General features: G+C 49.3%; 1 protein-coding gene across 2 annotated transcripts in view; it reads right to left on the reverse strand.

Moving 5' to 3' along the window:
* The window catches only part of ITPKB (inositol-trisphosphate 3-kinase B), a 105,311-nt gene that overhangs the window by 82,687 nt on the left and 1,004 nt on the right, over positions 1-21,620 (reverse strand). The window contains exons 2-3 of one of the 2 annotated variants that reach the window (XM_042257153.2): positions 18,857-20,990; positions 240-16,849 (exon numbers count right to left, since the gene is read on the reverse strand). In XM_042257153.2, the coding sequence (XP_042113087.1) occupies positions 16,823-16,849; positions 18,857-20,776 (1,947 nt within the window). In that variant the 5' untranslated portion in view covers positions 20,777-20,990 and the 3' untranslated portion in view covers positions 240-16,822. Of the gene's footprint in view, positions 1-239; positions 16,850-18,856; positions 20,991-21,620 lie in introns of those variants that run through there. The other variant, XM_015099179.3, reaches the window with a different exon arrangement.

Below are 21,620 nucleotides of genomic sequence, written 5' to 3' on the forward strand. Positions count from 1 at the left end.
AAGACAAAGTCTGTGCATTTAGCAAAACCTCTGCTAGTTTTTGTGCCAAGTATTTTATTACTTCTAGTTCACTGCAGAGTACTATTGCAAGTATAGTAACTCTCATTAACCAGAATATTTAAGAAATGAGATCAACAAACACACCATCCTGGAAGAATGCAAGTTCATGGGAAATGAGTTTTATAACAGTGATGCTATCTGGAGAAGTGACTTGAATCAAAATGAACTTCTCACCAATAGCCATAATACTTTTTATTTATTCAAACTCAAACCAAGGGCAAATATAAAATTTTAATTTGAACCAGGAATGTAACAAGAGGGGTTTTTCCCTTTCTTAATTCAACTGAACAAGTTCAAACCAGACATAAACCTAGGTTTTCAAAAAGTACCAAGTCAGAAAAACATTTTGGACCAAACCACCATGTGATTCAGCTCCATCTTTGATCTCAGGCCCAATCAAATGACCCGCTGAAATGTGCTGAAATATTCTAATGGGCCAAGGTGACTGTGTGGAAAGCCTGTAACCGTCCACTATCTTCACTGCCTGGGTTGGGCTCAAGGGACACGTGTAAAAATCCTCTGTTCGTTTTCCAAAACTCCTCTAAGGCCACGTAGAAAACAATTCCTTCTTTGTGATGGATTGTTTGTGCACATTCACCAAAGGAGATTTTGCAAATATTATACTTCATTAGACCGAGGGAGAAACAACCATGTCCTTTCATTTCTTATGACTCACTGACGTGAAGATTAAGGATGCTTATTTCACGTGCTGTGAAGTCCCGTATACACCATTAGGCAGAAACACAAAAATAAATGCATTCTTCAGTCATCTACCCTGCCTCCCAGGGGAGCCCAAACACCCCTGCGGGTCCTCAAACTGGCAGCAATCCCATCAACACCCAGGACCACTTCCTGCCACCACCCCCACCCCCAGGAGGCAAAAGACAAAACATCAACAACACTTCCAAGCAACTAAGGGTGAGAGGATGCCATTCAGGGCACCCTGAAAAATGACTGCGGTCACCACTGTCTTCAACGGTTTTAAATGATACACACACTTTTCTCGGTTTGTTTAATTAATATAAAAAGGGAAGCATATCCGGGACCTTCAGGATGACCGTGGTGCAGAACTCAACCACACAGTACAGGCGCCACTGAAGAGACGAAGAGGGAAGGAGCGTCTCAGGGAGGGGGGCCTGCCGGGCCGCAGCCTTCCAGGAGGCCAGGGAGGCGGCATGGAGACACTTGGCAGTTCTTCCTTGGTTGTTCTTGGTATTTTCAGGCCCAACAACACCTTTCCCTAAATACAGCACCCGCTGAGTCAGCTTGGGTGGGATCCTGAGTAGACAGAGCTGGGGGGTGGCAGCATGTGGGTGGGGGCGCCCTGGGTCCCCTGCACACCGCTGTCCCGCCGTGGGGGCGGCTGCTCCAGGTCACCAGGCTTTTTCTGGAATCAAGAGATGGTTGGGCCAGGAAGGGACCTCAGAGATGACCAAGCACCCACCCCCACCCCCACCCCCCACCAAAGTCCTGAGAGAGGAAGCTTATGCCAGGGTGGGGGACCAGTGCCCAGGGTTTTTGACTCTTGTTTGACAGCCTCTCTGTGGAATTTTCTTTCAAAGCCAGATCGTTTCAGCGAAGAGGATATACAGATGGCAACTAAGCACATGGAAAGATGTTCAACACCATTTGTCGTTTGGTCGCTAAGTCGTGTCTGACTCTTTTGCAACCCCATGGACTGTAGCTCGCCAGGTTCCTCGGTCCACTGGATTTCCCAGGCAAGAATACTGGAGTGGGTTGCTATTTCCTTCTCCAGGGGATCTTCCCGACCCAGGAATCGAACCCCTGTCCCCTGCACTGGCAGCTAGATTCCTTACCACTGCGCCACCTGGGCAGCCCACCATTAGGTAAAAACAAAATCACCAGGAGACAGCCCTGCCTGGCTATCAGAGTGGCTAGAAAAATAGACAGCAACACCACCACTTGCTGGTGAGGATGCAGAGAGACTGGACCACTGCTGGTAGAAACACACAAGGGTGAGGGCATGCTGGAAACAGTTCGGCAGTTTCTTAAAGAACTTAATAAGTAGGCAACAGTCTATGCCCCAGCGACTGCATTCCTGGACATTCAATGCAGAGAAATGAAAGCTTATGGCCACAAAAATAGCCTGTACATGAAGGTTCACGTCAGCTCTATCTAAATTGCCAAATAATGGAAACCACCCAGATGTCCCCTCCTAAAAGTGAGAGTTTCTTCAGAAGCCACGCTGATGGTGAGAATTCCAACTGACAAGCTAAGGGACCCCTGAGAGTGTGGCACTCACTCCGCCCCACGCCTTTGCCCCGTGGCGGCTGCTCACCGCCCCACGTAGCCCCTACACAGTGCTCATCAGAAGCCACCTTCACTGGTGACAATGCTCTGCTCCTCTTTAAGAAGGTGCTCCGAGCTCACGCCCTGTGGTCTTGGCTCTGCCCACTGAGGCTACCAACAAAGAGGTCCCTTCCTGCAGGTCAGTAACCCCGAGACAAGCATCTGTGGGAAGCTGGGGCCTCCTGGCCACTTGCCCCTTTGGAATAAACTTCCTCCCTCTGCTCATCCGGTGTCTCCTAATTTAACTGAAGTCTGTAGGCAGGTGATGCAACCTGATGCTACCCACTTCCAGTTTAGGTGCTTATGTTATGTTTGAAATATAAACCCTGGACAGGCTTTTACCTGTGCCGTTTGAAAGGGGCCAGAAAGCCTGGGGCTGCGGAGTGTAATCAATCCAGGAACCTGTGAAATGGAGAGGCCTGTGACACCAACGCTGGGTGGCCTGGGGAACCGGGACACTGGAGATCAGAGCTCTGTACCTGCAGGACCCCTGCCCTCCGGCAGCAGCGCCCTCTCTCTCCTACGGGAGGAGGCAGGAGAGATCCCAGGCTGCAAGAACCAAGGCCTGAAGCCCTTCCCTCCTGCCGTGGTCAGAGGTTCACCAGCTGAGCAGTGAGCAGCTTTTTCACTTTTTATTGTCCTTTTGGGTTAGGAGTTCTTCACTTTACCCCTCCCTCAGGCCAGGGGCAGAGACGGCTTCAGAAGCTCACTTCTGCTACAGTTCCATCGACCCATCTGTTTCTGCACAAAAGCCTATTCATTAGAAGGAAAAGAATACTCTCTTAGTTCCACCTCTGTGAACAGAAAACTTATCTCGAACAGACTAAAGTGCTACTCCAAGTCACCTGTGTGAAGACAACTCTCTTGCCCCCCAGGTGGAATAAGTCCAAGGCAGCAAGCAACTCTCGGAGAAGGCAATGGCACCCCACTCCAGTACTCTTGCCTGGAAAATCCCATGGGCGGAGGAGCCTGGTAGGCTGCAGTCCATGGGGTCGCTAAGAGTTGGACACGGCTGAGCGACTTCACTTTCACTTTTCACTTTCCTGCATTGGAGAAGGAAATGGCAACCCACTCCAGTACTCTTGTGGAGAATCCCAGGGATGGGGGAGCCTGGTTGGCTTCCATCTATGGGATCCCACAGAGTCGGACATGACTGAAGCAACTTAGCAGCAGTAGCAGCAGCAGCAAGCAACTCTAGTTCCCTCCACATGTGGTTCAAACCTGTGGTTCAAACCTCTCATCAACCCAGCATCTGCTCTGCTTTGATGTTTGGTAACTAGGTCCAACTCTTTGCAACCCCATGACAATAGCCCACGAGGCTGCTCTGTCCATGGGATTTCCCAGGCAAGAATACTGGCGTGGGTAGCATTTCCTTCTCCAGGGGATCTTCCCAACCCAGGGATCGAACTTGCATCTCCTGTATTGCAGGCTGATTCTTTACCACTAAGCCATAGGGGAAAACAATCTTCCTCTGCGTTCAGTACAGTTAGTCCTCATCTTCCAAAAGCACAAGGCCTGGAACTAAGCTCAGCACCCCGCTGCATGGAGCTCCACCCACTTCGTCTCTTCTCCAGGTAACATACAACGGAAGGAGCAGGGACCTGGGAGACACTGATAGGTTCAAATCCCAGCCCTGCCACTGCCCAGCTGTGCCCTTGGAACTGGCAACCTCATCTGCCTGATCCCCAGTCTGCTCACTGTAAAAGGAGGAAACTAACAGACATCTGGGAGAAATTAAATGAAGTAACTTATGGAACATGCCTGGTACGTAACATATACTTCAGAAATCACAGCTGCTGTTACTTCATCAGTACTGCGTAGCCTAAGACTGCATTTGTAACAGACGTGCCACCAACTAGTGCATGCTGAATGATTGGTAACATTATAACTCCCAGTGAATACCAAAAGAAAAATTTCTGAGCCAGGCCTCTGCCATCCTATCCTTCGTGCAGTTGACTTTGTAAAACTTCTGTTCAGGACTTACATTCTTTTGTTTTTAGAATTTTATTTATTCATTCATTATTTCTGGCTGTGCTGGGTCTTCATCAGTGTGTGGGCTCTTCTCTAGTTTGGAGAGCAGGGGCTACGCTCGAGTTGCGGTACATGGGTTTCTCCTTGCAGTGGCTTCTCTTGTTGCAGAGCACTGGCTCTAGGGCATGGGGGTTTCAGCTGTTGTGGTTCCCAGGCTCACAGGCACAGACTCAATAGTTGTGGTGCACAGGCTTAATTGCGCTGCAGCATGTGGGATCTTCTCGGACCAGGATCGAACCAGTGTCTCCTCCACTGGCAGGCATATTTTCTTTACCACTGAGCTACCAAAGAACTTACATTCCCTTTTACAATACCTGGTCATGAGTCATACTGAACTATTTTCTGAAGTTCTTGAAATCTTCTTTCCAAGGTCACATGTCATATGTCTGCAAGCCACAGTCAGAAGCCCCAGACTAATAATCCCCAGCAATGTGCCACCTGGGACATTCAGGGTACTTCCCGCCAGGCTAACCCACGCTGACCTTTAGGGCCAGCTCCCTTCCTCTGCATCTCCTGGTGAGACTCACTGCCTTCCTCTGGGGATGTGGTATTTGAGGCCAATGGTGACAGACCAGAAAATCTAGGCCAGTCCAGAATGCCAAAGAAAGAGTGCCAGGAAGAACCTCTGACCTGCAAGAGTTGGTTCAGTTTCTCGGCGTGAACCAGCAGCCCGCAGTGAGGCGGGAGGCGGTTCCCTGGAGGGAGCGGGCTGATGCTTAATGTACAGTGTGATACCGCAAGGTAAACAGCGTCCCAGACACCGCTCCATATGGCCTTAGCCTGGGATGGAAACTAATTACCATCCTGTGTATATTTCCAGGTTGGAGCAATAAGGGAGCTACTGTCCAGCACATTCACCATCCAGACCGCCTCTGAGGTCAAGGCTGCCACATGCTAACAAGTTCTTTTCGTGGTTTCATTCCTCCCAGACGTCAGCCCCTCCATCGTGCGAAGAGCAGGAGGAGACTGGGGCTCAGGGGCATGTTATCGTAGGCCCGCCCTGAGACCCATCTCTCCGGAAGGGTATGTGATCCACTAACGTCACGGGAAGGACTCAACAGTTCAGGGCCTAGAAACTCTGCCCAGACATCGAGTGGCCGACTTGGGGGTGGGAAGGTGAGTGTGGACCAGAGGCAGGCAGGAATGATGTGAACCCCAAGGAATCATACCATAGACTGTCGCCCCATATTATAGTCAAAAAGGAAAGGGGGATTTTCACATTGGCAGTACAGCAGAGGAGACGCCCATGTTTGGCAGGCAGGGTGCCCAAGACGGTGGTGATGTGTGGCCCAGAACAGTCTGTGCTGCTCGGTGGGTTGGGGGAGGGGACCCACCTGTGGCCGCACAGCCCCAGCTCCTGGGAGAGTCTACGCAGGCTCCTATAGGCCCTCCTGCAACGCCAAAGTGTGCTGGTGTGCCTTGGGTGGTCCAGCTCAGCCCGGCCACCTGACTGTGCTCTCCCACCACACCACCCTCCACCCTCCCGGCCCCAAGAGCAGCTCAGGAGGCCCAGGGTCTGCTGAGCCAGGACAATGGCAAAAAGCAGCTGTGGGGCTGGGAAATGTTGGGCAAGCTCTCCTGCGATCACTGTCCTTTGAGGTGTGCAAAGCAGGCTGCAGAGACCCAGCCTGGGCCCCAAGGCCTCCGTTGGGTCTGCAGTGGAAGAAAGCATCTCTTAAATCTAAGAAAAAGTGGAAGAAGTGCAAGTGTTTTTCTCTCAGTTGTGTCTAACTCTTTGCGACACCATGGACTGTGGCCTCTGTCCATGGGATTCTCCAGGTAAGAATACTGGAGTAGGTTGCCATTTCCTCCTCCAGGGGATCTTCCCAACCCCAGGATGGAACCTGGGTCCCCTGCATTGCAGATTCTTTACCCTCTGAGCCACCTAAGAAAGATCCTGTCTTCTTTTTTTTTAAGTCTTTATTGAATGTGTTACAATACTGTTTCTATTTTATGTTTGGTTTTTTTGGCTGTGAGGCATCTTAGCTCCCCCAGGGGTCGAACCTTCACCCCCTGCATTGAAAGGTGAAGTCTTCACTACTGGACTGGCAGGGAAACCCTAAGAAAGATCCTGTCTTAATAAGCGTGTGCCCAGCCCACCAGCAGACATGGTACAGGGAAGCAATGAAGGCCAATCAAACCACATACAAGTTCAAAGACCTCCCTGGTGGGAAGAGCCACAGCTAGACAAAGTGGTGGTGTTTCTTACACACACACACTCCATCCTCTCTCTTATGCATGACGGTGACTCTAAAAAATGCAGTGAGAAAGCAGAGGAGTGAGGGGAGGGGAGAGAAGAGATGTAGGGTTCCTCACCCCCAGAAGGCTGGGCCTCCCTGCTTGGGTGACCTGTCAGTTTCCACCTCCCAAACAGAAGGACAAGAGGCAGATCCCAAGTGAGTAACCTGACACCTCTTGCCCAGCAGCTGGATCTAAAGGATTGTTTTCTACACTTGAAGCTCTGAGCCCTGGTGACAAAGTGAGGCCTCTCCTACAACAGAGAAATCTTGGAAAAATAAATCCTGCCACCCATTTTGTCACCATCCTTCACAACTAATGGCACTTTGGGGTGAGGTGGCCGGGGCCACTCCATGAAGGCAAGTTAGGGTCCTGGTTGGGGACGAGGGGCCAGAGACAGGCTGCCTCTATCCCTGCCTGTTCTGTGTCAGGACCTTGAGACACACAATCTCAGCTCATCAGCACCAGAGCCCACGAGGAAGGGTGGTCATCCTCATTCGGCAGATGAGGAAACAGAGGCTCAGAGAGGTGAAGTTCTTGCCGAACTCTGGGACAGAGTGAGGGTGTGACTTCACCTGTGGCTGGCTGGAGCCCTCTTCTCCAGCAGACCCCCTTAACTTCTTCCCTACACCTCCCACGAAACTCAGCAGCCAAGAGACCTCAGGCCCTACTTTTTCTTCTAGGCGAAGAAGGGCACCAGCAGGCAATATTCCCTTGGGTACCCTTAGCACTTTCACCTAAACAAAGAGAATGGCGGACATTGCAAGTTCAGCTTAATATGCTCAGGAACGAGAGCGGGGCTACCTCTAAGTCCTCCCACCTTGCTGTCGGTTGAGCATTTCATATGTCCAGACACGGTGCCAGGCACTTCACACATGGCCTCATTTAAGGCTCACCATCTTAAGGCTGGTATTATCAGCCCCACCGCACAGATGCTGAAACCGAGGAACGGAAAAGTAAGACATTTCTCTAGGGTCACACAGTCAGGAGGTGGCAGAGCTTAGACTCAAACCCAGGACTGTCTTGATTCCACACCAGGGTTCTCTCCCCAGAAGGGTCTACACAGCCCCTAGCCCAGCCAGCCTTCCTAGAACTCTTCCAAAGATTCAGCCTTAAGCTTCTCTGGTAGCTCAAACAGTAAAGAATCTGCCTGTAATGTAGCAGATATGGGTTAGATCCCTGGATTGGGAAGATCCCTGGAGAAGGGCATGGCAACTTACTCCAGTACTCTTGCCTGGAGAATCCCCATGGACAGAGAAGCCTGGTGGGCTACAGTGCATGGGATCACAAAAAGTCAGACATGACTGAGCAACTAAGCACAACTTAGTTACAACTAAGTAGAAGCCCCTCCCAAGTTTTCCTGACCATGTGCCTCTGGTCGACTGGGGTGAGGATGGAGAGGTCCTCCAAGACCCCATTTTAGCCTCACAAGAGCATATTTATGGCACAGTCATTTAAGCATTGCATTAAGGTGGGTGCCCTCATCCTCTCCAACCTCCAAGAGCCTTTGGATCCAGAATAGTGTCTTTGCTTGACCACTTCTAACAGAGATAGCAAACCCTTCAAGGCCTTGACTGTCTTCAGTGGCTGCTGCCCAGATTCAATTCCTCTATTCCTTACTCCACGACACGCACTGAGGCTTCCTGCATTTTCCATGCCAACACCAATTCATTATTTATTAACTCATATTTAATGACTGTGCTTGTTTAATGGTTAGACAACTTGTTCTTGCATTTTGCAAATCTCAAGTATGTCTGATGGCATCCACTTTGCCCTAGAGGGCACATCCCCAGGGGCAGGGATTGCATCAATTAAGCCATTCTCCTCAGCAGAGGTAACTGCAGACAGAGATGGCAGACCAATGCCTGTTGTTTGGGCAGCCACGGGGGTGCCACCTCCACCTCTCAACGTGGGCAGTCAACAGAAAGGAGGTCCAGCTCTGGGCACAGGTTTCAGGATCTAACCAGGGCCCAGCCATATTTCAGAAGTGCCCAGCATCTAACTGCCAAATGAAATGTCTGCTTTAAAGACTCAAGATTTTGCTGAATTCTTCTCTTTCACTTCCTAGGACACAAGAGAAAACCACCACACGGTACTGGAAAAATCAATGCCCCCATTAAGCATCCCTGGACGCCAGATGGAGTTGTGGTCTGGTCTCAATTATTCAGGAGCCGACAGCCCTGCTCCAGGTACATCAGACCCCTGCTCCACGCCCTCTCCTTGCTCCCGCCAGCCGTTCCTCGTGTCCATCGCATTCGCAGGGTTAGCAAACCACAGACGCATAAAGTGCACTGGCCGCGATGGTCACTCAGGCAGGAAGAGGCGCTACTGAGCAGCTGGAGTGGAACTAGGGTGCAATTCCGAGTGTCTGCTCATCCCTGCTCCCCAGCCCCACCGTCATGCCCACGTCAGAACTGGCTCTGCTACAGACACAAAGGTTGTCTCTGACATACTCCTTAGCAATTTCTTCTCCGGCCATACAGACGTGGGCGTATCTTACATTGGTACGGTGCTTGCCCTCATCTATCCACTTTTGGAAAGATTTTAAAAACAACATCATATTTGTACACCTGAGAGTAATATGATACTGTAAGGTAACTATATGTCAAATTTAAAAAATAATATAGATCATTGTTTATTAAAAAAACAAGTATACGTAAGAGTATGCATGACAGAAATAAACAAATGAGCACTGGAGAAATAAAGAGAAAACTTGCGGGAAAAAAGCAACGTCATAGAATTCATAATAAAAAACAAACTTAGGCGGGAAAGCATATACTCTCAAAATGACTCTACAAACACAATGTCATTTGAGACTCACAAAAGACCACAGGAGATCGGAAGATGATCGATACACCCCTTTTACAAATGACGTCACCAAAACCCAAAGCCGCCAAGGGCCGAATCTGAGAGTCCTAGTCTTTCCAGCACACTGCACTCCTGGAGCAAGACCTTCTCAGAGAACGTCTTGTGTGTCCTAAATTACTGGAATTAGCTAAATGCTGAATACTAATGAGTACTTAATGCTGTGACAAAGATGATGACAATGGTGAAGAGGAGGAAAAGGTTTCGATGGTCTCATGCAGACTAAAATATCCAGTTATAACGCATTCAAAATGTCCTGTACGTCAGCACATTTTTCTATCTGTAAGGATTTTCCAGAAGTCTCTCAAACCAGTGTCTTCCCAACCTCCCAGCTTGAACACACAGCGACCCATTTTCCTATGCTTGGCTCAGCAACCTGGGTCTCAGGATCTGCTGTCCCAACAAAACCTCCTAGCCATTTCTTAAGAGCCATTTCTTAAGCTACTGGCTGCGGTTGGATTTTCCACTTGACATTGTTAACAGATTAAACTGTTTATCTCATTGTCATACACAGGCCTTTTCAGTTTCCTGCTAATAGATTCAGGTTAGATAAGGATTACAGAAGTGATACTCCCTGAGTTCCTCTCTGTACCCCAGCCAGTATCCTTTCCCCATAGTTATGAGGTGTATTTTCTTAAACCTACTCTTCAGATAGCTAACTTGCAAAAAGAAAACCTTACACACCCATGCATAGCAGAGGACTAGCCAAACATCAGCTCCTACACAACTGTGGAAGAAGCACTTAACACGAGATCCTGCTGAATTATACATTTTACGACTCAGTCATCAATTGCCATAGAGAAGAAGAAAACAAATTGAGCTGAGCCTGGAAAGAATGTCAGCGAAATTGGAAAAACACTCGCTGGGAACCGCCTGGGGGTGCAGGGACCTCCCCAGTAACTGCCGGGGTCCCACAAACGCACAGCATACCAAGAGAGATTGCGGGGTGAGCTGGTGGATGGCTGGTCACCGGGGAACCAAATCCCTCCATTCTGAGGCACTCTGAAGACTCCCCATAGTGAATGAAAATATTAAGCGCTGTTAATGTAAAATGTATTACAGCTTCTTCTTGGGAAACAGGACAATCAGTTTATTCATCCTGATTAAACGGATGGTGGGGGGAGTGGGAAGCAGAAGACCCACTGAGACGGGTAAAGAAAGAAAACCGCTGTCACAGCTCCGAAAGCCCAAAGCAAAAGCACCTCGTTCCTGCTCTCTGGACACAGTAAGATCAGCTTTATAAACGTGAGCAAACAGACCAGGTTCTGCTTGACCAAGGAAAGGGCTCACCCTGCATCATAAGACTTATATCATCTCTGGGTTGTGGTTGTTTAGTTGCTAAGTCGTGTCTGCCTCTTTTGTGACACCATGGACTGTAGCCACCAGGCACCTGTGCCCATGGGATCTCCCAGTCAAGAATACTAGGGTGAGTTGCCATTTCCTTCTCCAAGGGATCTTCCTGATCCAGGGGTGGAACCTGTGTCTCCTGCATTGGCAGGCAGATTCTTTACCACTGAGCCACCAGGGAAGCCCCATCTCTGGGTTAGGCAAACCCTAATCTTAGTCACCAGGTCAATGGAAATGATCTCAAAATGCCTTTGTTTGAGATGCTGTATCATTTTATTTTCCCTTTCCACCCAGAATCTTACCACAAAGGTAAAAAGCAAGACTAACAGAATAATAGTGACTTTCAAGAGGGTGGGATCTCCTCAGTCCAATATTTGTCACCACCAGATCAAATGAGGAGTTTTTTTTCTACTTATTCTACGATGGGAAAATAAAAATGTATCCTCCCCCTCCATGTTCCACCCCCGCCTCTTTAAATCCTACATAAATATGAACTGCAAAGGCTCATTCTGCTTGCTTACTGTCAGTACCTCCTTCTTTTTGGTTACTTATAAAACTTATCAGCTGGTTTGGAGCAAAACAGAAGTAAAATTATCAGCAAATTAAACATGTAGTACTGACCAGTGGCCTGAAGAGATATCTTTTGTTGAATGGGTTTCCATTAAGTAATATCAAGTCAGTAAAATGCCCAAGTAAAACTCAACAGAGGGGAAAGATCAGATCTCTTAAGAGTGAATTCTTAATGAAACTGTTTTAGAAACACTCCAGACAAGTTAGTCAAAAGCCTGCGTGTTGGCTTACCAGTGAAATGACGATCACATGTCAGAGAAAGCCTAGAGGGCCCTGCCTTCCCGTGAGAATCATCAGAGTGGTCTTCCCTGCTCAGACACTCCAGGAGATCTTGTTCCCTGAGGCCTGTGCTGGTCTTTGATCCCCAAGCCCATCACTGAATCAAAGGAAACTACACTAGGAGACAGAGACAGAAGGTGAGACCAGCCTTCTCACTGTTCTATGAACTGCACTCCAAGAAGCTGCTGTGCTCCCACAGTAGCATGTGAATTCACACAGAGAGAGTGAAGTCACCCAGTCGTGTCCGACTCTGCCATCCCATGGACTGGAGCCTACCAGGCTCCTCCGTCCATGGAATCGTCCAGGCAAGAGTACTGGAGTGGGTTGCCATTTCCTTTTCCAGGGGATCTTCCCAACCCAGGGATCGAACCCAGGTCTCCTGCATTGCAGGCAGACACTTTGCAGTCTGAGCTGCCAGGGAAGCCTGGTGAATTCACAAGTAGACTGTAAATGCTGGGTTTTGAGAAATCAATTTCATTCTAGCTTTACTGGGTGAGGCAGAATCATTTTCTAGGATTGTACTGGGTGAATGTAGTACCTAAACAAAATCTTAAGCTGCTGCTACTGCTAAGTCACCTCAGTCGTGTCCGACTCTGTTGACCCCAGAGACGGCAGCCCACCAGGCTCCCCCGTCCCTGGGATTCTCCAGGCAAGAACACTGGAGTGGGTTGCCATTTCCTTCTCCAGTACATGAAAGTGAAAAGTAAAAGTGAAGTCGCTCAGTCGTGTCCGACTCTTAGTGACCCCATGGACTGCAGCCTACCAGGCTCCTCCGTCCATGGGATTTTCCAGGCAAGAGTACTGGAGTGGGTTGCTGTTGCCTTCTCCGAAATCTTAAGCTGCTACCAAGCATTTCTTCCAAGAGGCCCAGTGGATTTTCCAGACATTATTACCCAAGATGTCTCCTAACTCCACCTCCACTAACATTAACTGAGCTTCTACTACATTCTGGGAACCATCTAAGGCACTTTTAAAACAAGGCACCCCTGAACTCTCGTCCCCTACTCTGCAAGGTCATGCCTCCGCTCCTCATTTTTCAGAGGGTTTGCAGGCACGTGAGGTCTTGGATTTCACCTAGTTCTCGGAAATCTCAGTCAGGCACCCCTACTCCTGTGGCAGCAAGGTCTCGGGAATGAACAACGAGCTTGTCTTCACTGTTCTTTCCCCCCTTTCTTTGTCCCTCCTCTTACAGATGGCTCCACAGTTCTTCTGCAGGAAGACAATGCAGCAGAGCCAGTGCCTGTTACTCATGCGTTCATCCATTCCATTAACCAACATTTCAAAAACACGTCCTATGCTGAAAGCCAAGGTGGACCTTTCCAGGTGAGTAAGGAGTTTATCCACTAATGAAGTTTTATAAGTGAAAAGAAAAATGTAAAACATGACTATATTGAATACGCTCTGGCCTCACTTTCCTCGTCTGTTAAACATGGATATTAGAGGAAAGGAGCTCTAAAGCCTCTCCCAGCCTCAGATTTATATTATGATAATTATGCAGGTCATAGAAAAAATTTTGGTTTTTTAAATTCTAAGAACAGAGGCCTACCTTCCTAATAAGATATTTATATCTATATTGTCTTTTAGCCCAGGAGACCTGAAGTGTCTTTAAAATAATAATTCACCTCTGGAAAAATGAATGCCCAGGTATCTGGTGGGACCACAACGAGAGAGTTGAGGGCACAGCTACAGCAAGCTGAGTTTGACTACAGGGTCACAGGGCCAGGTTGGCAGATTCTTCCAGCCCCCCCGGTGGCCTCCACAGTCAAGCAGACTGGACCCACTGGTCTGAGGGAATGCTATAAAGCTGAGTGTTTCTATGTTGTTAGGTCACCTACAGTGCCACAATCCGTAGTTAACTAAGTGAACAGCATGCAACCACGGAATGGCACAGTCTCAGGAGACCTGGACTTACAAAACCCCAGATATTCCAATGAGACAACGGCCACTGGCACTCTAAATGGCTTTCCATGTTACCAACAGGCTCACAGTTGGGTTTCCTGTGATTTTGTAAACAATGAGCTCCTCGATACATGAAAAATAAATCATTCACAATGTCAATTCCACCTAGTCAGGAAAAAAATAATTGCAAGACACATTTGTCACGGACTGGAGGGCACGACATACATAACCTACAATGCCAGTATTTCGTCTCTTAACAAAACCCATAGACGGGAGTTCCCTGACAGTCCCGTGGTTAAGACTTTGCCTTTCAATGCAGGGGATGCGGGTTCGATCCCTAGTCCAAGAGCTAAGATCCCACAAGGCCTCCAGCCAAAAAAAAACAAAACATAAATTAGAAGCAATATTGTAACAAATTCAATAAAGATTTTTAAAAAATTCTATAGACCCTTCCATGAGGAGGGCATGCCCACAACACAATATAGAAGAGTTTATGAGTTAATCCCAAATCTCTGATTACCTGAAGTCTGCAAAGTTTGTTCAACCAGGACATAAAATTATTCCCATTGACTACTTTAAATTCTACCTTTAGATAACTAAATTGAAACTTCACAAAATAAAACAAGCCTAAACAATATTATCAATGCTCCTAGGAATATAAACAAACTACAGAGGACTAATCTAATCTGTAACTACATTTACCTGGTATATGCCAACAAAAATCAGAGAAGAGACTTGGTAGCAACTCAGCGCTAAAAACAAAAGTTCTGAAAATGCTTTATGTAACACCTGATACATTTCTCTAAAAGCAGAAACTGTCCAGTTTAATGTTGGTTTTGTTGTTGTTGTTAAACCTAAAAGCCTGGTAAATCTTGAGATGTGTTTTTGTGATGCCTAAATACCCATCTCTGTTTTTCTCTGTCTCACCTTTACTTGAAGGATTTTAAGCTGGATGAATTATACTTTCATCTTTGATAAAACGAATTCTTTGAAGTGATGTTTTGGCTCTGCACAGGCAAAGCCTCAATTTCCAAACTTAAATATCTGAGGAGGTCAAAGCCCTCAGATAACAGAATGTATTTTTCACTTTTCAGGTTAGCATGCTGGCATCCTACCAAGCACAGCCTCTAATATCAGTCTAATCATTAACGAGAATCTTGGGTATAGTACTGATTTATTTTGATGATGCTTTTTCAACGTGGAATTATAAAGAACCATTCTTTCAGGTAAGAGAAGCAAGAGAAACAGATCAATGAATGGGTCTGAGAGAAAAGCACACCATTACATGTGCCCTCTTTCAGACTCAACTGCCGGGATCCACACCACAGAAATCTTGTCACTTTTCCAGACACTCTGATACCTATTTCATATACAGCAGGTTTTGAATCCAATCTCTAGAATTACATAGTCACGCGGAGTTACAACTCTATAAGTCCCCGTGAGATCATTCTCAAGCAGAGTGCATATTTTAAAAGGAGGAATCTTAGCCAGAGCTGCAGTCTTTAGGTCCCTTTGCCTCTCTGAGTCTTGGTTTCCTCCCTAAACACATCAGGGTAACATTCAGAACCTCACATAAATGACTTGGGGTTCTCTCAGATCTGAAAGGTCCTAAGCCCTTTCCAGAAAGACCCTCACCACACACCTGAGGTGGAAGGGTGCCCCACCTTAGGAAAACAACATATGCAACCTGAACTCTTTACCCCATAAATCTGGGCCTTCAATATTCTCTTCCAGAATTTTCCACTTAAAAGAACTTACCACTAGATTCATTTTCCCTTCAAAGATCCCTCTAAGACTTCTAAATTTTAATTGGAAAAATTTCACACTTTTAAAAACCACATAAAACCATTTTAAAATGTTCAAATTTTTTACCATGTGTATTAGTTTGCTTTTTGAAACTGAAAAAAAAAACAAAACTAGTTAACACAAAAAAAGTAAAGGAAACAAAATTTCAAAGGCCCTGAAAAAGTAGTAAGCACCAAGAAGGCAAAGATTTTGTATTATACTTCTTTATATGCCCCCCAGATAATCAGACCAACATTTTGTTTTCGTTATTGTACACATGATTGATAGTACAATTTGGGAATAAATCAATAAAAACCTATTTTTTAAAGTAAAAAGCATGCTTTTCTTAATTTAGTGCTTTAAACCTAGCATTTCAATGGCCCACTTACTTTTAAATGGATTAACAGAAGGAAGTCAAGAACTGTTGATTAATTTCTAGTTGCCTTAAAGAACAAGCGAGAACACCATTCTTCCTCAGGGCAACTCACTTCTGTTCAGATCTCAGAAAAGAGTAAATGCGAATATGCCTGAACTTAAGCCATTGAACCCAAGGCACATACGACAACTACTTCTGAGCAAATTTCAAGCGTCTGATCCTTTATAAACAGACACACAGGTGCAAAAATTTGGAACATTCTATTTCCGAGACAAGCATATCTGTCAGGCTCCTCTGAAGCCTGAAGCCCAGGAAAGGCCTCAAGCACTTTGCATGTTTCTGAGGGTGTCTTTACAGCTCCTACCCAGGGAAGCAAATGAGCAGAGAAGGTTCTCACCACACACCCGTTCAGTAAAAAGGCCTCTGCTCATTTGCATCATCTAAATGGCTAAAGAAGTTTCAGAGTGTTTTCAAACGACTTTTCACTTTGTTTTTAAGTACAAGGACGTCTTCAAATCCCCCTGCACCGAAAGCTGAGCTTCTCACAGGCAGCGAGCAGGCAGAGAAGCCAAAGAGCAGGAGAGCTAACCTGGCAGCCCGGCTTCCACCGGCAGACATGTCACACACGGTCACCCCTCACACACGTCACACACAGACACCCCTCCACAAGAGCACGAGAAGGTTTAACTCTGTGGAAAGACAGGGTGGCACACAAAAACACTGTTCTCTGCATGGGTCTGAGGGTCAGGGGTTGGTTGTGTGACCGCCAGGCTGAACACTCAGGTTTCCAACCTGTGCGTCCCAGGGGGGTGCTGGGAGTTGTGTGTGGGCATGTGTGTGCCCCTGAGTGCAGGGCTGCAGTGTAGACAGCAGCAGCACAGCCCAGAGAAGGGGACTGAGTGTTGACTGAACCTCGCACAGCGCCAGCTCGGGTTTTATCCGCCAAACACTGAACAGCCCAGCCGAAAGGCCCAGTCAATACAGTTGTCTGGCCTTCTGTAGACAAAATATCCATCTCAGGTAATCAAGTGATTTTTGACCCAAGGAACAGATGTTGCGGTGTCACTGATAAGGCTCCACCATAACAATCTGTACAAAAAAAGAAAACTGAGTTTATCACTCAACCAAAAACTCAAAAGTCCCTAGGATCCCATAATTTCCAGTTGGCTACCCACCCTTCCCTCCCTCCACCCCCCTTCAATTCGCCCTCGGTCTCATGTGATTCAGAAAACAAGGCTGGTGGGGGATTTTTTTCCCTGGCCCTATTCTGTGGGTGTCTGAAATCTTATTTAAAGGAGGGAGGTAAGCTGGACAGCCGTCAGGCCTCATTTCCACCTCTGGACCTGTTTGCTAACTTGATACCACTCAACCCTCTGGTTTCTCAGCTGGCATCCCTCTGGCAAATGAAAAAAAAAAAAATTATCACCTGTCATTATTTATCTCCCCTTTAACTCACTTCCAGACAAGAGCCCTTTTCAAACATCAGGACACACAAAATACTTTGAGAGCCAGCCAATAGGAGCTGCTAATCCACCACTAGAAAGGGCAAATGGAAAGTTGGAGAACAAGTGAAAAAAAACTTGGCTGTGCCGGCTATGCTCCAGGGTTTAAAAAGCCAAAGGGAGGAGAGGAACAGAGGACCACTCATGGGCTTTTAATTGTGGACAAGAGGGCAGAGAAATCTGGGCCCTACCTTCAGTGAGAAGCATATTCCACCTTCCCTTTACCACCATCCCCTTCCAGGTGGACCAGATGAGTCCATGTCAGATGCCTTGTGCTGGCCACAAAATGCCAGGGTGATGGGGACCACATTTTGCATATACATTTGCCTCCCCACCATCAGCAGAAAGCAGAGTCTTATGAAAAGAAACGCTTGGTCTTCTAAGATTCAGACTGTGATTTCTGAAGTGGAAGTGTGATAGAAATATGCTTTGGAGTCCAAAATACCTTAGTGAAGAATGTAGCGTAGAAATACTAAGTTCTCAGCTGCTGTGGCTTAACACATTGAGTGAATAGTACGTGATATTCAAGATTAAATCGGAAGACTACCTACTACAATAAAAATGCAGACTTTCCCCCAAGGTAGCACAAGAACCCCCTCACATACCAAACTAGGAAATTCCCCAGAGTCTGGAAAAGCTTAGAGAAAGTCCAGACCTTTTCAGAAGCGCTAGCTTCAACTCTTATGTCTTCCGTCCGATGCTCTGATCCTCCTAAGAGTTAAAACAGCCTAGCACTGAGATAAACCGTGTACAGAAATAAACCCCTGTCTACTGCCATAGCCAGAACAACATGTCAGTGTGCTGAATCAAAACAGATGCACTTGGAAATGTACTTGAAATGTACCTGTACCAGACAATAAGCATGTCCATGAAGAGGTATATACCCTAAGGGTATCACCCAGGTGCTTATCTCAGGCAATTCAACCTACTGTAATATTCTGTCATTAAAGAAACTGTCTCCTTACCTCAAAGCATGGTTTTCATTTTAAATCATACAGCAAACTGCATCTTACTTCTGTTGGCCCCACAAATATTGCAACATCCTGACAATTTACTGAGGTAAGGTGGTTCTTCACCCAGCAGACACAGCCATTATCTACAGGTTTCAGGGACCTGTCACAGAATCACATCACTCATTTTCCTGGCCTATTAGTACAGGCTGAGTTAATTTGCTGACATCCTTGTCACTTTCCCCTCTGCCTAAATGAATCACAGAATTAAAGTGTTTCACCTGATCAGACAAAAGCTACAGCTCTGTTCTCTATCTCTGGAGATTAATCAGGAAGCCTTTGGTAAACTCATGAATATGATCGTCCCAAGAAGTGAGTGGTGACCTACCAGAGGCACCTTTAAAAATGTCTTTTAAGATGTACATGGAAATAGTAACAGAAGTGACTCCAATTTGCTGTCCAAGCTACAAAGCGCAGGGCCAGGGCCTAGGTGCCTCCCCAGGAAATTCTCTGGAGAGAATTACAGGTTGTGACTGCCCCAGGGCCCTGGTCAGGGTCTTCCTGACTCAGTAGAAAGTAAGAAAAAGGTACACACGGGCATGAAAGCAGCACAAGTTCTAGAAAAATCTCAAGGCAAGACATACCACTCTGGGCTTCTGCTGATCCAGGGTATGCAGGAAGGCAGAGTTGGGGTCCAGGCAGCGCTCAGGGTCACTGGAGATGTCCTCCTCTGAGTCCTCATAGGAGGAGGAGAAGCCAGTGGAGGAGGCAGAGGAAGACGACAGTTTCCTCAGCGGCAGGCTGCCCCGGGGGCTTCCCTGCGCCTCCTCCAAGGCCCTGTCCTCCTGGGCATCCTCATCTGTACCCATGTCTGTGATGATGACAGCGGGGATGCTGTTTCGGCCGCAGGCCTCTCCCTGGGAAGGTTTGTCCTTCTGTGCTGGGGAGAGCCGGTCTGGGCTGAGGTGGGCGTCTCTGCCCTGTGGCTGGCCTCCCCAAGTCCCCTTGGATTGCACTGCTGTGCCACACGTCCAGGCCAGACAGGCTTCTTCCATGGGGCCCAGCCAAACCCTGGAGGTCCCAGGCTGCACGCCCACCCTGTCCCCAGGAAAGTACTGGGGTTCTTTCAGTTCTTTTGCTGCTTCCCAGCAGGGCAAAGGCTCCAGCATTCCGCCAGAGGGAACTCCCGCCTCCACCTCCGGGGTCCCTGGTTGCGCTGAGCTGCTGCCCCCAAGCAAGCCCAGCGTTGCGGACCCTTCATCCACTCTGTCACAGGCCAGCAGTGCCTCCCTGACCCCTTGGGCCGCACTCTGTGCCCCCGCAGAGCCTCTGGAACCCTGCCTGGACCAGGTCGGAGCCTCAGGGAGCTCCGCCGGACTCTGTGCGCTCCCAGTCCTCTCCTCTGGCCTTCCGTCAGCCCCAGGCGCCCGGGAGCCTGGCATGCCACCGGACAGAGTTCCTCTCCCCACCTTCTCAGGGGGCTCTCCGCTGCGTGGTCCGCCCCTCTCTGGGGCCAGGCTTGTCTCACTGCCAAGAGACTGCCCCTGACTCTTGGCCAGGGCCTGCAGGGGGTGCGCACCCCCAAGTTCATGGGCCCTCTCAGAAGGCTCAATGAAGGCAGGGTCGTGTGGATGGTGTGGAACGGTGGATGTGGCTCGGGCTGCCACTGCTGTGTCCACGGTTAAGTTCACTCTGACCAGTCCCAAAGAGGGAGCTCGGGAGTTCTGAGTTCCCAACGGAGGAGAGCCCCTCTTGTCAACTTCCATAGCGGTGGGTGAGCCACAGTGGGGTCTGGCAGGGAGCGCCTTCTCCATTCTCTCCGAAGCGCTGGGACCCTGAGCCCCTGATCCTGACGGGGCCGCAGGATGGAGAAAAGGTGCCACTACTCCCTCCTTGTCCTTGGAGAGACGGACGCTGGGCGAGCCTTCTCTTCTCCCTGATTCGACCTCAGAAGTCTCCGGACATTGTTCCCCCCAGGACTTGGTCCTCCGCTCCTCGCTCTGAACTGGGACCCTTCCTGGGGGCTGACTGACGCTGCGCAAGGGGCACGGGGAAGGCGAACGAGCCCTGCCCAGACGCGGGCTGCGGGGCGACTGCGTGGCGGAGCTTTGCGCCTGGATGTGCGCCTCGAACATGCCCACTTTCTGGTTCACCTGCACGTTCTGCAGCTCACGCTGCAGAATTCGAAGCTTCCTCTTGGCCTCCTCCGGCCCAGGAGGGGAGAGGGTACCGGCGGTCACCACCTGCTGCCCTTCCCCTCTTAGACGACCGGCCCAGCTCGGGCTACCCACGCTGCTGCCGCTGCCGCTGCTGCTATTCAGCCTGCGCCGGCCACTCCGCCAGCCCAGGGGGCTCCCGGGGTCCTCCGGTGACAAAGACTCAGCTGGGGGGAAGAGGAAAGAGGAGCCACTCCCGGGGCTGAAAACGCTGCCGGGGCTCAACACGGCCCTCCCTGGCGGCGGGGGCGTCTCGTTGCTGCTGGACCGAGGGCCGCCGCCGCTCTTCACCTGGTTGGCGCTATTCATGATCACCAGGCTGTTGAGGGCATAGCAGTACATGGCCATAGTACTGGGTCCTGCGCGCTGTCCGCCGCCGCCGCTCCCGTTCCGGCTCTGCCGCCGGCGTCTCCTCCTCCCGCGGCTCTCGGCTCCCGGCTCAGCCGCGGAGGCCCGGCGGCAGCGGCTCCGCGCGCAGATGGGGCAGCATGGCCTGGGCGGCGGGCGGGGGGCAAGACAGCGGGCTCAGCCCCCGCCCAGAGGTCCATAAACAACAGCGCCGCTGTGAAGAAACAAGGAAACAAGTCAGGACCCCAGAGGGAGGGTGTGGGGGACGGCTAGGGGATTAGGACGGGCCCCCGGCCACGGAACCTCAATCTGTCCGGGATCTGGTGCCCCTAGACATCTTATTTACAGGGGCAGTGCGGCACGGCGAGGACATGAACCTGGGCACCCCCCCACCCCCTCGGTCGCCAGCGCGGTGGTGATGTGATGAGCTGTGTGTGATACGCTTGAAGGTCCCTTCCAATTTCAAACGCTAAGAGTTGTCTCCAGAGCCACGCGGGACGGGCGGGGAACGATATACAACTACTTATGTGCGGGGCGCGGCAGATTCTGAGCTTTCTGAGAGTGAGGACACCCTCTCCACCGTCTCGCGGTCGCCTCGGCTTTGCAAACACTGGCTATACCGGCTATAACGGGACAGCTTTTCGCCTCCTCCCTCCCCCCCTCCCCATCTTGGGCTTCAGGATGTCCTCGCTCCACCTTCTCTTGGCCATCAGGGACCGACTCGGAGGAAAGCTGATGTGAACCTGCTTTTCCCGGCCGCTGCCTGCGCCCGGGTCTGGGGCGACCCCTGCTTGCCTGCCGTTTACCTTCCTGACCCTGGCCTTGATGCTGTGTCCCTCGGCCT

Source organism: Ovis aries, chromosome 12 (genome assembly GCF_016772045.2).
Source record: "Ovis aries strain OAR_USU_Benz2616 breed Rambouillet chromosome 12, ARS-UI_Ramb_v3.0, whole genome shotgun sequence".
NCBI classification, from domain to species: Eukaryota; Metazoa; Chordata; class Mammalia; order Artiodactyla; family Bovidae; genus Ovis; species Ovis aries.